At 42.7% G+C, this 14,506-nt stretch overlaps 1 protein-coding gene across 2 annotated transcripts; it reads right to left on the reverse strand.

Moving 5' to 3' along the window:
* Nucleotides 1-2,580: 2,580 nt before the first annotated feature.
* LOC109487046 (aristaless-related homeobox protein-like) lies at nucleotides 2,581-13,313 on the reverse strand. Of its 2 annotated transcripts, none has more exons than XM_019790993.1 (4): nucleotides 13,257-13,313; nucleotides 10,854-11,316; nucleotides 6,582-6,627; nucleotides 2,581-4,036 (listed from the first exon to the last, which is right to left on the reverse strand). In XM_019790993.1, the coding sequence occupies exons 2-4, from the start codon at nucleotides 11,300-11,302 to the stop codon at nucleotides 3,557-3,559; spliced, it is 975 nt and encodes a 324-aa protein (XP_019646552.1). In that variant the 5' UTR covers nucleotides 11,303-11,316; nucleotides 13,257-13,313; the 3' UTR covers nucleotides 2,581-3,556. The 2 variants fall into 2 exon arrangements, with proteins under 2 accessions (XP_019646552.1, XP_019646551.1); XM_019790992.1 differs by lacking the exon at nucleotides 13,257-13,313 and adding an exon at nucleotides 13,000-13,243.
* Between the last annotated feature and the right edge of the window lie 1,193 nt (nucleotides 13,314-14,506).

The following is a 14,506-nucleotide window of genomic DNA, read 5'->3' on the forward strand; positions in this document are numbered from 1 at the left end:
AAGATCGTTCCCTTTTATATATGGCCCGTTTTTGTCGCTACCCCCGCCAACCTTGGGTGTCGAATTGGACCCTCTCTTGCCAATGGATACTGCCTGGCCAATTTGATAGTGTCTTTTTGGCACCCTAGGATCTGCTTGGAGATTAGACTGAAGGCACGATTGCGATTGGTGCAGCGGTAAGTCTGCCAATTTTGTATCATATTAGATGATGAGAAACATCATGTTAATTTTTGAAGCGTGTATATATACTGCATAGTAAGTGTTAACCAATGTTTATATTACAGTCTATTCTCGGTAGCAACACTGATGAGCTGAAATTGGTGGACTTGTAGTAGAAGCATTCTGCTTGGAGATTTAATATATACTAGTAGTGGACTTGAAAACTGGTTTGTTGGCAACTCTGGTGTGAGATTCGTTAACTTGACGTCCACCTGAGCTGTACATTTGACCTTGTGGTTACCATGGTGAAACTGCCGGCATGTTGTCCCTGCCAAGCGGTGCTTAGGCCAAACAAAAGTTCCCATTCACTTGTATGTAATCCAACATGGCGGCCCCCACACGTGAGCAAACATGGCGGCCATCCCTCTTGTGGACACGTAAAAAATCGTCTGACAGACTGACACTGACGGGATCTGCTGTCGCCTACAGGCCAATCGAACTGTCTTCATACTATAGGAACTTGGCAAGATTTACAATGAACTAGTAACCTCATGGCCTTCAAGGAACTAAGATATTAACGTCGTTTTCATTCAGGCTTTTCTTAAGAAGGCCGCCCTTGTGGAAAAGACAGCGGCATTAACTGTTATATTCCATCGGTGTTTCAAGTTATAACGTTAATTTTGTGCAAGTTCTGTGAAACTGTTGCCCAGGTATCCTACATGAAACTTACAGAGTGTTTCGTGTCCCGAATGTTACCTTTTTCCCGTAGGCCATGACATGCTGATTGCCTGTATGACGTGTTCAGGTGGCGGCAAAATATAACCTGAAAGTATGGAATAGTTCACATTTTTTTCAACTACATATGCAAACATCGAAAACGAAACTTGATGCATGCCTTCTCCCGTTTCTCCCTATTTTCCGCAGTTCTTATTCTTAGCAGTTAGCTTTATATTCTATTCCGTGTGATCAACAACTTTGTAATATCCAACACATTGTTTGCGAAGACAGTTATTTTAGTCAAATTGTCCTACAATATAGGCCTATGTAGGTATGGTGAATCCGGCATGAAAAACTGAAAACATAGGACACAGGAGTTTTTTACACAAACAAGATTTCTAACCTATGCCTAGTGCTGATGTTTCTATGTCTATCAGAGACCCTCCTCAGAGGTTCTGACTGGAGTTCTGCTTTATCCTATACTTCACCAACCTGATGAAACTATTTTCAGAAACTGAAATCAATTTTCCTTCTGCCCTTTACCTTTACCTATCCTGACTGACTGCATCTTTTCAAATTGGATTAAGGCTTTTGCAGATGTCAGGAGAACGCATTCATGCCGCCCCTCTCTCCCCGGTCTAGGATACCCCGCTCCCGGGAGACAAAGGACACACTCTCCGATACAGGGGCAAATATGTTCAGCAAACCGACATCTAATCGAATTTCTCCTTCAAACGACAATCCTTTACATCACAAACGAGTGGGTCAATAAAATATAACATTACAAAGAGCCAAGAAGCTAAGTAGAGAAGAACAATCTTTTACAGACCTCGCAGCTGTATTTACACATAGAATTAAAACTCTATACATCAACGGCACTGTGGAGACGACTTCTATAGATACTGTATTTTGAAGACATCCATAAATTTCCACAATATACAACAATGGACAAAATTTCAGTACGGATACGGACCACTTACAAGCATATAAACGCCACTTACATGGAGTGTAGCGGGACACCATTCTTGGAGATATTGACATTCTTGCGTAATAAATTACACGAGGGTATCTTTAAATATAGTTACATGCGAAGCCTGATACTCTTGAGAACCCTCCTCCAATTACAATTATCACGGGTCTATACATAACAATTACGTATATATAAACTATTACAATTCATATTCACGACTCCATATATACTTTGATTTTACATTGTATGGCATCATATAGTATGCCTAACATTAACGTTGTCAAGAAACTAAACATAGACAAGAATGTTGGGGATAATTATCTAAAACAAAGGCGTTAAATCCTCTTAGCTCCAGCAAATGAGTGTTGGTTTATCAGTAGCTTGTCCGCTTGGCCAGGACTCCACCCAATGCTGTAGGTCTTTCTGTAACCTCCAGAAGTCAGGTATATTTACGACGATTTGACACATGGAAACTCTAGCCCGGCAAATTTTGGGGGTCAATTTTCGGTCAGTAGTCCGTAGACCACGCATTTGATTTTACCTCTAACTGTGCCCTTTTCTATACTTTTCAGGCCGACGATGTTGAAAAGGTCACATTTACATAAACTTCTACATTTTAGAAGTTTAGTAATCTAGACTGGACAGTTCGTAGGTCTATTCTGAGAGTATCCAAATCGGTATGGGTGAGTTCTTTTCTAGGTGTACAAGTGAGACAAGTCTCTTGCCATATGTATGTTTTACGTGATATGACCACGGTGGCATGGCTTGGTCGGTTTAGAACAGCCTAGCCCGTGCACCCAAACGGCCTCTTGAAGTTTTCGACTTGGAAATTTGTTCCAAAAAGGTGCCAATCCTAGAGTTAGAGTAAAAGAAAGTAACAGTCGTGCGTTTTGTACATTTGTATTTTGTTTGTCAAATTGTTGTTCAATCCCCCCATCTCCTCTTATTCTCAGGAGCAGGGTTCGGGGTTGAAGACTAGAATTTGTCATTTGCCCTACTGACATAACACAAGTACGTGTATATGGGAAAACGCATGTATGTAGAGATCGTAATGACACGTAATGTAAAAGAGATTGTCAGTTCTGTAACTACATTTTGTAATTCTTTGTATGGTACAACATCAACGAAAACTGACTGGCATAAGATATTCACAGATAACAACAACGACAACAAGATTGCACAATACGTTTCTACTCGCTTTACACTGGGTCAAACAGCAACGCAACAGACCCACGGCCGGGGTAATTACTCACAAGACTTGGACAGACATGATATTTTTAAGACATTGCAGCAAAGCCGGTTAAAGATCTTAAAAATTGGGCGGGCAAATTGATGTTCTAACGAGACTTGGAGGGTGCGGTTTGAGGGAAATCCAGAAAGAGACAAAATATGGGACATTGGTAGGCTCTTCGACAGGGAGATTTTTTTGGAGTAAGGTACGTGGCCTTCTCTGTGTAGTCGCTACTAGACCCCTTGAGTCGCCTAAACACTGAAAAAGAAATTGACCAAATAGGGCGAATAATTTTGCAGAGGAATAAGTTGGTCATAGAGTTACATAGCATCGCCCTGCGTTGTCAAAAGGCAAGTCGCTAACTCCTCTGGAAAATCATTCGTCCTTGTATTTGGCCTATTCTTTTTGCTCTGAAGAGAATAAGTCCATCGCCCGTCCTTTGAACGACCAACTGGCCCGCCCCTGCAGTCGTCCGGTCCTCACGAGCACACCTCCTTGAGTGGAGTAGTTTTAGCGTGTTGTCCCAGCGCTTCGATCTGTGCCGAGTGCTCCTTGGCCTTCAGGCGGAGAGTGGCGATACTTGAGGCCCGACGGTCGGACTCGGCCAGCGCCTGCAGCCCGTCCACCTGCAGCATCGGGCGGAGCACGGGAGCGGCGCCGCGGAGGAACGGCGAGAACCCCGCCGGACCCAGCGGCGTTCTGAGCAGCCCGCCGCCGAGCGCCGGGTGGAGGGGGAACGATCCGGGGTGGAGGGCGGGAGGGAGAGGGGACAGGGGCGGGCAGCTCAGTCCGGGGACCCCCGGGGGGTGTTCCCCGGGGTGGTGGGGAGCACAGCCCATGTCCAGGTAGGGGTGGACACCCGGGAGGCCCCCAGGGTGGTGCAGCTGCATCTGAGCTTGTTGCTGGGCCTGGGCCTTTTCCCGCTTCCGCCATTTAGCCCGCCGGTTCTGGAACCAAACCTGTAACACATACACGGGCCATGTTGTAATTACACTTGTTTGACGCAGAACATCATACATTGATATATACATACATATTTCAAAGAATAGTTGTTGCCTTAGTGTTTTCATAATCAATATTTAGGGACGTCGACTACGATCGACTAGTACTGTCAAGGAGGTTACTGTCCAGTATGAATTCAAAAGGACACTAGGATCCCCATTTTGGCTCCTCTTGTAGTATCATGATGATGTTGTTTTTTTCTTGTAGATAGCAAATTAAGTTGAAGTGATGCCTAAGGGCTTTGTTTTTCTTTATTTGGAATACTCGTGGTTGGAAAGATCAAAACATGTTCTGTTTTGAAATGTGTAGGATAAAACACAACTTATGATTTATTTATAACTGCGTATAAAGAAAACAATCTGTATATGAAGCAAATTGCAAGTGGAGACAAGACTGTAATTTACAGTGAACACCAGTAAAAGTTCGGACTAATTTTCTCTGTATCTAGCTCATAAACGCGAAAGCTTCGTCCAAACAACTACATCTTTTGATCTTTACGAACACACGAGACATTAACTACTGTAGAAAACTGCAGCTGCCACTTTGGTATAAAGACGTCACAAACTGCATTTCCCCGAACAATTGGGCAGTAACTAATGGAAATAAAGAGTCATGTAACACGCCATACATCCAACTGGGCGCTTTAAGAGTGCGAATGATTGACTGTCACTCAAGAAGGGTGATTATGCTTCTTTTCTCTCGCTAGCAGACGGTCTTCATTAACTCTGTAATACACATCCACCTAATTCTACATACATCAGGCTGGGACATCGCAGAGTCTTTTCAACTTTTGACAAGTTTATCAACTCCCAAAGTGGCAAACGCAACAATGAGGGGTCATTTTGCTCTCGTACACGGAGAATACTGACCCAAGGACTCTGACGAGGGGCAGGACCTTTAGGAGCGCCTGTAAGCGGACTGTCACTCATAGGAGCCCATCTCTCCCTTCGTACTATTAGATTTGCACATTGTGTTTCGAGAACTGCCAATTTCGGGCAATTTTCTCGAAATTACATCGACTCGAGTAACGCATCCTGTTGAATGCTAATAAAATTGAATGAGCTTTCCCTGTAATTTCCCGCTTTTCAATTTTGCGTGATTAGAGGGTTGGGTATGGATTGCTTTCCAAGACAAAGCAGGGGCACAGAGATTTCCGAAGAGCGGCGGTGCATCTCTCCTCTAGCGGGGAGGCAATTTGACGAGTTAAGCGCCGAGCGCCGCGACACAATCTGCAATCAAATTGTCCCGTCGCGAAACGTCGGCAATAATTGCTTAAATAGCCCGAGAATTAGGCCAAATTACCCTAAGCAAATTTCCCCGCACCCGCTGAAATCAGGGAGAAAATTCGGGGGCAATCTTTGCCGTCGAAAGAGGTCCCGGGGTTGGGAGCCATTTTACGTTAAGAGTCGGTTCATTATCGGAGAATTGCCATTTCCCCTTTTACTCCGACGGAACAAAATGGGCATAATTGGGCCTCGTAAATGGACACAATTTTAGCGCCGCAATTTGGACGGCCGGCGGCGGGCAGTGGGTGATTATGTCCCGGGATGTGTGTGTCATGTAGAGCGGGAAGAGCTGCCGGAGTGAGCCGGCTGTAGGGGACAAAAACTCTCTAAAGTCAAGAACAGTTAAACTTTTCTTCAAACGTTTCAACATTCTCGTATTAATTTAGAAGAAAAACAACTCAATGTGAATATGGTTTATCTGATATGTAGCTGCACATGCCCTTTGGTTGTTTGTTTTCCGTGCCATGCTCATTATGAGGAACTTACGGTACGGTACTCGTACGGTACTTGTACGATGTGTGCTAACAATTATTGAACATAGATAACTAAGAGGTATATAAAATAGATATTTACATCCTTATTACTAAAACTATAAGGTCTAGCATACGTCTTTGATAAAGGGTTACAATCAAGTGGGATAATCATGAGTTTTTGGTATTTTGTAAAGTAACAAAACAGTCTTTTGTCACCTACATTTGTATTGTGGGAGTTGTTGCATCTAAAGATACATTCAAATCTATCTGTAGCATCGAGTCCCTTGAAGTATGTTGTACTTGAATGGCTGGATAAATATAATATCCAGAGCATTCCATGACTAAGTGAAACTCATTTTCAAAATTGACAAAACCTTTGTGTACTTTGATGTTGAACACTAGTGAAAAGCACCATTGATGTTCAAAAGAGAGCGACATTACAACTAGTCTGTTTCCGCTGTTATGTCGATCTGTGTATGTTTCATTTGTTTTGTTGGGAGTCAAAATATCCCCACACATTTTGTAACTAAGTTTCGATTCTTGTGACTGTATCCTTTATTACATCCAATCTGAAATAAGCAGTGTGACCAAAATTTGACAAATCCCTCAACAAATTCCAAAACAATAAACGGATTTTAGATTCCAAAACAAGAAACGATTTTTACGTTTTCCCTAGCTTGTACATGTGTTCAGTTGATAGCAGGGCCAAACTGAACATAATATAAAACTGACTAGGAACTTACCTGTACTCTTGCTTCGGTTAGATCCACCCTCATCGCTAGCTCCTCCCTGTAAGGAAACACGTTATAGTTAGCGGTGGAACAAATTACAACAACCGTCTTTTCATCCACGGACTGTTTATTTGCTTATGACTTCTCTGTACATTTTCTTTGCTGTAAGCTCTAATGCTGAGGTCACATGTCTAAACCGGGGCCCGGCCGGACAGTCTTGTGGAACGAAAAGTATTATATAAAAGGCAACAAAGCACAAAAATCAATAATAGGAATTATTTGCGTATATCATTGATATAAATTGTTAATCGAGGTTTGGAAATGTGACCTCAGCATTATTTACCAGGGTCTCACTGGAAATCACAGACAGCAAGTGTGCCACTCTGGCTAATGGAAAGAGAAGTAGATAGATATATAGATAATTGGATACAAAAAGTCAACAACGGGGCAAGGTCATCATCGAACGTTTGAACGGCAATAAGAATTTGAACCCAGTGTTACATGTTGCATTCATCAAGATAGCTGAAAGAACAGTTTCATACCAGTGCCGCGCACATGTCGTTAAAATCTACCATCCGTTCAGTAGTTTCATTCATCACAGTTCATTATGACCGTTACGTCAATAAAACAATCCGTAGGTTTCAATTGTCATCGGCTCGCAATGCATCAGTAAAACACACCATGACCGCCACTGTAATTAAATCAACACATGACATTCAGCTGATTGAAACGGTTGTTTTTCGGAATTATTTTGCGATAAAACAGCACCCAGGGGTCTGAGAGTTAATTAGCTTGTTGGGAAGCTTTGCGGTCGTTCATTGTCATAAGCGCTGATTGTCCCCATGAGAAATAGATCTATAGTTATTGTGAAAATGTATCTATTACTTTGTATTGTAACTAGGGTATTTTGGTTCCATTTTCAGGATTGATCCAGTAGCCACTGTCACAAAAACCTTTATTGCATACTGTTGCCACACTAGGCTACGTACGGATCACAACAAAACGTACACAACATTGATAAGAGCATAACATACATGCGCCGTTATGCTGAGGTCACATTACCAAACCGGGGCCCGGCCGGGCTGTTTGGATAAACGAAAAAATAACAATTCATATCAAGAATATACCCAGATAATGCTCACGATGAATCTTTCAACTTTCTTGTGCTTGCAATGTGGTAACAATCGTTTAGTTTTCTTTGACTTTCGTCGTGTGTGGTACATTCTATCTTTCCCTTGACCATCGCTCAAAGAAGAAACTATAAAACTGAATCGTAGGATTATGGTTGACGAAGCTATGGTAACTCGCCGTAACATGCATCGGGTTTAAAAATGTTAACGGTTGTCACGATATGAAATACTCGTGATGCTATGACAGTACTGGTAAACGTACCCTACCTACCTCCACTATTTACGGAGCAAAAATGCCCATGTTTTCTGCATATGTATCATATATGATATCAGTTTTCTTCGAAATATAGTCTAAACATGATGCGTAAAACGGATATGAGTAAAAAAGTGAATATCAAGTTCTATGGTGATATTCAATACTTTGCTTTTTATTTGCACACACTTTCAGCTGAAGATATGTAATCATAATTCTATTCCATTTTTTTCTTTCCAGGTTGTCAATAACAGGAGAAAGTTTAGAAAAGTTGAGAGTTTAAGTTGAATTGTTGCAATAGCTCTAAGAGACCGATCTCACTTCCGAGATACAGATACAGACGTAATTCAAAACGACTTTTCGAAATGCTAAACGTGAAATAGTGCATTAATGACAATGATAATGTCTGACAACTTGGGGCGTGGGAAAGGGGAACGTTGACTAACTTAAGAACTATCTATTCGTACTTGTAATATCGAGCCAATCCCTGCCTTGCCTGAAACGACTCTTTTCCTCTACACATCGATGGTTGAGCGGCCAAAATTGAATTTGTGCGACCCTTTATTTTACAATTGGACATGATTCAAGATGTACTGATTAAAAAGAAAAAAAAATGAGTAAAGTGCTGTTCGTCTATGAAATTCGTTGAGAGATCTGTCGAAACTTTGGTCTCTTGGCGTTCTAGTCTCTAGTCAGGGCTTCTAGTGGTGGAGAGTGGGTGTCAGTTATTGATATGATATTGATATCGGTATAAGAAAATTGCAGCACACAGAAACCATTCTATCCAGCTGGCTGTGAGGGGATTAAAATAACAGCACGCCCGGTCGTGCAGGGTGAGGTATTTTTCGTGACGTCCGTTTCGAATTCGCCTGTAAATCTTTTTCTGATTACTGCATCGGAATATAGCCTGCACTATACATTTTATCTACGTCGTAAAATATACTGCAAACTAAGTGTTTACAGACACTTCTTGGCACAATTTCAATACCTTAAAGAAGAGAATATACTTTGTTGTTAGTTTTACTTAGTTATGAGAATGTACCCCCACGAATGACTCAATAGCTGGGATTTGAAATGCAAAGAAATACAACACGCAATACCATCTCCGACTGACTTGCAAGCCCACATTTTATATGGTTTCTTTCATAAGAGAGTGATATTAGCTCGTCGTGTTTTGTTTAGTGGTTTCTGGAGTATGAATCTATTTTTGCATGTGGTTTGCTTCATTGATATCTATAAGATTAGACGTGTATTGTTCATTACTTTATAACAGTCACTACAAACGTACAGGTTATAGCGAACAGTCCGCCCACTTTTGTTTATATTTTCTTGGAATATGCTGTAAACATGCAAGTGCTACAAGTGGGTTTTGCTCCGGAAATATATGTTGGTGACAAGATACTTGTTTAGACGTTTCTTGAGAATCAGGACCTTAATTTTCCTTTTATTGCTAGAGTAGCTTATATAAGAATTGGTTGCTAAAATGGGTCGTGGCTCTTAATGTTTGGCATAATGGCAGCCACTTCTCTTATACTGCTATGATGTGTGTGCTATCAATGTTCTCGTAAGGATTTTGTATTTTGTCCCTTTTGTTATATGTCTGTATTATACTGACATAAAACCGTTATGTTTGTATTGATACTTACTCAGTCTTGATTAAGAAATAGCCATGACTTAACCAACATTCTTGTAGATTATCAAGTTACGGCCCGATTTTGCTTTGTAACCAATATCATTACATGAAACATATACCTTCATTGCATATACCTTCACATTCTTTAAGGTGTGCTTACAGATACGATTTCGCACAGTGTAGAGCCCAAGTATTAACCCCGACAGGGTAAAGATATTGCAAAATAAGTTTTTATATGCAGGAAATTTAAGTTCGCGATGGCTCCACCCCTAGTCCTAGAATTATTTCGTGTTATTTAGAACTTGTTTTTGTTCAGAGAAGAAATTAACACAACAAAAAGGACAAGGACTAATTGATGGCGGACTGTGGTTGTACACAAGTTATATGTTTACACACTATAGAACATTTGTGCCAAGCTCTGTGCTTTTATCGTCGTATGAGCGATCTGTAAGGCTGGTCTATCCGGACATGAAGTACGGCTGCCCGGCACGACGCCTCAGCGTGGTTAGAACAACTGTCTCTCCGGGTAGCCTGCTCGCCCACCCATGTTCGCTTTAATCTAATGTCATTGACAGAATCCCACATTAAGAAAGGTCAATTTTCCTGTCCGTTTGGTGCGACCTCTGGTCTGTACGAGTTAATATCAGGAAAGTGAAGATCTTACGCGGGTGAAATTAAACCCGGGGAACCGACGCGCTCGGCGCAGCTGGGAAAATACTGCCGCGGCTAATTTTAGTGTAACGGGCCCGTCAACTGTCGGAGTAACGGTGTCGGGGTGTCACCCTTCCCCTTCCCCTGATGTCATTAGCTACTCAGGTCTTATGGACTTGTCGGTCCCTTCTTATCCCTCACGTCTGTCTGTAGGGGACACTCACGGCCGGAGCCGCTGTCACTTCCTCAAAGCCTGCCGGACATTCTAACCGGTCGAGAACGCCGACCCGGCCCGCAAATGCACAAACAAACAGACCTTCACTCTGAATTAAAATAACAATAATAATTCGGCTATTAAACCACCATCTTTGGTGTTCATCATTTTGTGGTGTCCCCAATAACACAAATAAACAAACTGCAAAAGGTTGCAACAACCATACACTAGTATGTTGTTAGTTCCAAATGAGTTACCACTTTTACATCCATACCATGACCTTGTAACCTTAATTGTGCTAATTCAACATTTATTATCAAGCATCTAATCAAGTTGTAAATGTCAATTCTACAGTTGTTAATTTGAGGTAACAAGTTTTAGTTCAGAAATGAAGAAAACGCACCTGGTGAAAACGTCGGGGTAGTGGGTCTTGGCAAAGGCCCGTTCTAACTCTTCCAGCTGGTAGCTTGTGAACGTCGTTCGGTAACGTCTTTGTTTCCTTTTCCCGCCGTTTTCCAAGTCAATTCCGGCTAAAGAATTCACTTGTCCGTTGATACTGTCACAGAGATCGTTCAGTTTGTCCTCGTGGGCGGGACCGGAGCTTGTTGGGCTGCCGCACGGGGGAAGGTCGCTCCCCAGCGGGCCACAGTCGCTCTCGCTCCCGCTGTCCTCCCCCTCCATGTCCTCCTGTTTGATCTCTTTCTCCGAGAAATGGTTGCTGTTTAAGTCTTGCTGTACGTCTGCCTTGTCCTCTGCTGATTTTCTTTTCATGGAGAAATCCAGGGCGGCAGTTTCCCCGCTATTGTCCGTCCTCCCCGCCGCTCTGCCGACAGGCGTCACCTCGCTATTCATCCCGCCGCAATTTTCTGCAAAGAAAGGCGAGAATTGAGCCACGGGGAAAGTTTGCTTTTGAATTAATGCAATTTACTCTTTATTCAGGCGAGTTTTAGTTTGAGTTTGGGTTTTTAGGGAACCTTTTTGGGTTCTCTCCGGGGGCCCGGAGAAGGGCAGTTGGATCGCGGCGGCGCTATTTAGTTTTTTACGACGCCGTAATTGGCACCTTTCAGCTCCCGGGGCCGGTAAATGATGGCGGGACGCTCGTGGCGCGGGTTGTAATTGAAGAATCTGACAACTGGCAAAGGTATTGACACATCCATCAAAATACGGGACCAAATTAGGCTGCCTGACAACTAGATCCTCCGGTTCGCTGCGTATTCTGCGAAATTGTTATTATTTTTTTATTGAAACATTATCAAAGATGGTATTGCAGTACAAAGCTATATCGCACTCAAGTTACGAAGACATAGTTTTATGCTACCACTTACAAAACATAGACCATTACGAAATGAAATCCAATATATTGAACTTCAAAGGAAAAGAAATATCTAACACAATGTAATAAAGAACAAAGACATTGAAAGAATGATGAACGCAAGTCCAGTTCCCCACCCAATGAAGAAAATGCAAAGGAAAATTGAGTTTTAGAAGCATTTTGTTGTGGTAATGAAATTTTGAGTAATCTGCGGCATTTAGCCGTAACGGCTCCACTTTAAAATCAAAGAATCTTCGTCCAAAAATCGTCAGCTCGTATGCAACTCTTTGCCTTAATGCCAGATATCTGCTCTTAATTCTAGCTTCTCAGACGTGAGAATGAATCGACGTGATACAAGACATCGTCAGCTTGTGCCCACCCCATCCATATCTCGGCGGGGTCTCCCTTATCACGCTCTTAAACACTCCAGAAAGCGGCGGGGGAAAATCGTCGGAAATGGGGCAAAGTTTTACCGCATTACGCCAGCTTTTCGACAAAGGGGGGCAATTTGGACTCGTTTGTGTCGGGCCAGAAAGCAATACAACGGGGGATAATGACTGCCCCGGCTACGGACCCCGCGGAAAGAGCAATGCGCGCGGGACGCATACTTGGCATACATGCGTATTAAACTATACCGTCCGCCTTACTACATATATAGTTTTTCTGTAATCTAATTGTAAAGCAATCGGTACAGAATGCAACCGGATCGGGCGGGGAAAGTGGGGTCGGGTTAGCGCAGGGGAGAAGAGCCAAACCGTGGCGTAATCACTTGTATTTCTATATCAACGTAACGTAAGGGGTGCGTTGAAAGACGGAAGAAGCGAAATGTCCCATCGCGTGCTAGCGGTAACGACCTGTGTAATATCTCCCGCTTAACCGCCTATGATAACCGTTGTGTACAATATTCCCGGGGCGCAGATCAACAGGAGTTATTTACTTAACTCATTAGCCACACAAACATGTATTAAAGACAGTGTAATCAAACTAGACGACTCTCTGGTGTAGTGGAGCGTATCTGATGGTCGTTTAGCACTGATGAGCGAAGTGTGGCGACCTGACTAGCTCAGCGGGACAGGCGTGATATGGTAACGGCTCAGCGAGCTGCGTAAACCACTATTTAACGTCGGTGTAGCGTGCAAAATGATGAGAACAGCTATGCACACAGGCACAGTTCCACACAAACTTTGGTAGCGACACTAGGTACTGACAGAGAAAGAGAAAGAAGTCTAGTACGTACTTTGCACGAGGATAGAGCGCGCCTCCTTTGCCCCAGGAGCAGGCCCAATCAACCCAAGTCCCGCGACGATCACCGACCCTCTTCCGTCGCTCCCTCGGGAGGGGTGGCTAGTCCGCCCGAGTATTCCCTCGATGCTGTACGGCGATTTCAACGAAGTCATCCTAGAGTCTCCTCTCAGACTTCGACATTCACGAAAGTACGATATCTTCTTAAGAAAGTTTGTGGTGAACCCTCGGCACTGGTATGACAGTTCTCACCGCGGTCACTTTCACTCCTACCTTAACTACGTCCCACCACATACAGGCCGCCGGCTGACAGGATTAAATGGCCGCTTGCATATCAATTGGCCATCAGCCAATCACTGCACTTAATTTCCTACGGTGAAGAGGAGAACACGACCGGGGTGGGAACTATTTACTCTTCTGCGGCCGCTTCTCATTGTGACGTTACTACACCTTTATTCATCACACGATCTGAGTAGGCATGGAAGTGACTGTTTACTCTGAAATTACTACGCGTTTAATAGTGATTGACTAGAATCTGATATTGACCCTGTTATAAAAGTGACTTTTGGATTTGGTAAAATGGCTTTTACTTTTTTTTGTCTCTCTCTCATGTTTCGTTTTTCACTGGATGGAGACTATATAGGCGACCAAATTTGATTTGTATGGACTATGATTTTATAAATGTTATATAATCCATGATCATGATGTAAAAGAAAGCATTATTTGGGAAGTCAACAAACGTACAAAATACACCTATTCATCAATGGAATTCGTTTGAATCTGTTTTTCGTTGTCTGAATAGAAATTTTAGAAATCATTTCCAGGCAATTAATGTCAGTCCTAACCAAAACATCACATAGCTGTGGCGACTTGCTGCTCCTCTCAGTACTTTAAAAACCGACGCGCTGGATGAATTAAATTATCCTCTTACTCCGCCTGCAATTTCAGGAAGTTGTCTGAGAAAAATTACCTTTGGTAAAACGTTGGCTATTTTCTAGACGGTTTTCTTCTGACCGCTGACTTCCTGTCGGGAAACATCCTAATGTTGCCTAATTGTGCCATTTACTCCCTATTTTCGCCTCAGCACTTTAACAGGGGCAAAAATTGGCACGAATACGTCATAAACTATTGGGGTTCAATAATTGTGTGGGGAGGGGGGCGAACAAAAATTTTCAGAGAGAGAGAGAAAGAGAGACAGAGGGAGGGAGAGAGAGGGAGGGGGGAGGGAGGGAGATCAATCAATCAATCAATCAATCTTTATTGCGCAACAATTGCAACAGGTACAATGTATGGCAAGTATAGACAAGAATAACAATACTAAAATCTACTTCTAAATGACTAACTCTAGACGCTACGCTGTAATTGTGTACTATGAGTTATACAATATATATGGGACATGGATACAGTATTAACATCCATTCGAAGTGTCAGAGATGATATGGTTTCTTTTCTGGAGAGCGGAAGATATGATTGGCCTATATATAAGGATATTGGTTCAGGAC

Source organism: Branchiostoma belcheri, unplaced genomic scaffold (genome assembly GCF_001625305.1).
Source record: "Branchiostoma belcheri isolate BF01 breed outbred unplaced genomic scaffold, Haploidv18h27 scaffold85, whole genome shotgun sequence".
Taxonomy (NCBI): domain Eukaryota; kingdom Metazoa; phylum Chordata; class Leptocardii; order Amphioxiformes; family Branchiostomatidae; genus Branchiostoma; species Branchiostoma belcheri.

Coding starts and splice junctions, on each gene's coding strand:
- LOC109487046 (XM_019790992.1), bottom strand. CDS start 13,159: ATGACTTCGTTGAAATCGCCGTACAGCATCGAGGGAATACTCGGGCGG. Junction 11,317..12,999: donor GCGCTCTATCCTCGTGCAAA/GTACGTACTAGA, acceptor CTTTCTTTGCAG/AAAATTGCGGCGGGATGAAT. Junction 6,628..10,853: donor TACCCCGACGTTTTCACCAG/GTGCGTTTTCTT, acceptor GTTTCCTTACAG/GGAGGAGCTAGCGATGAGGG.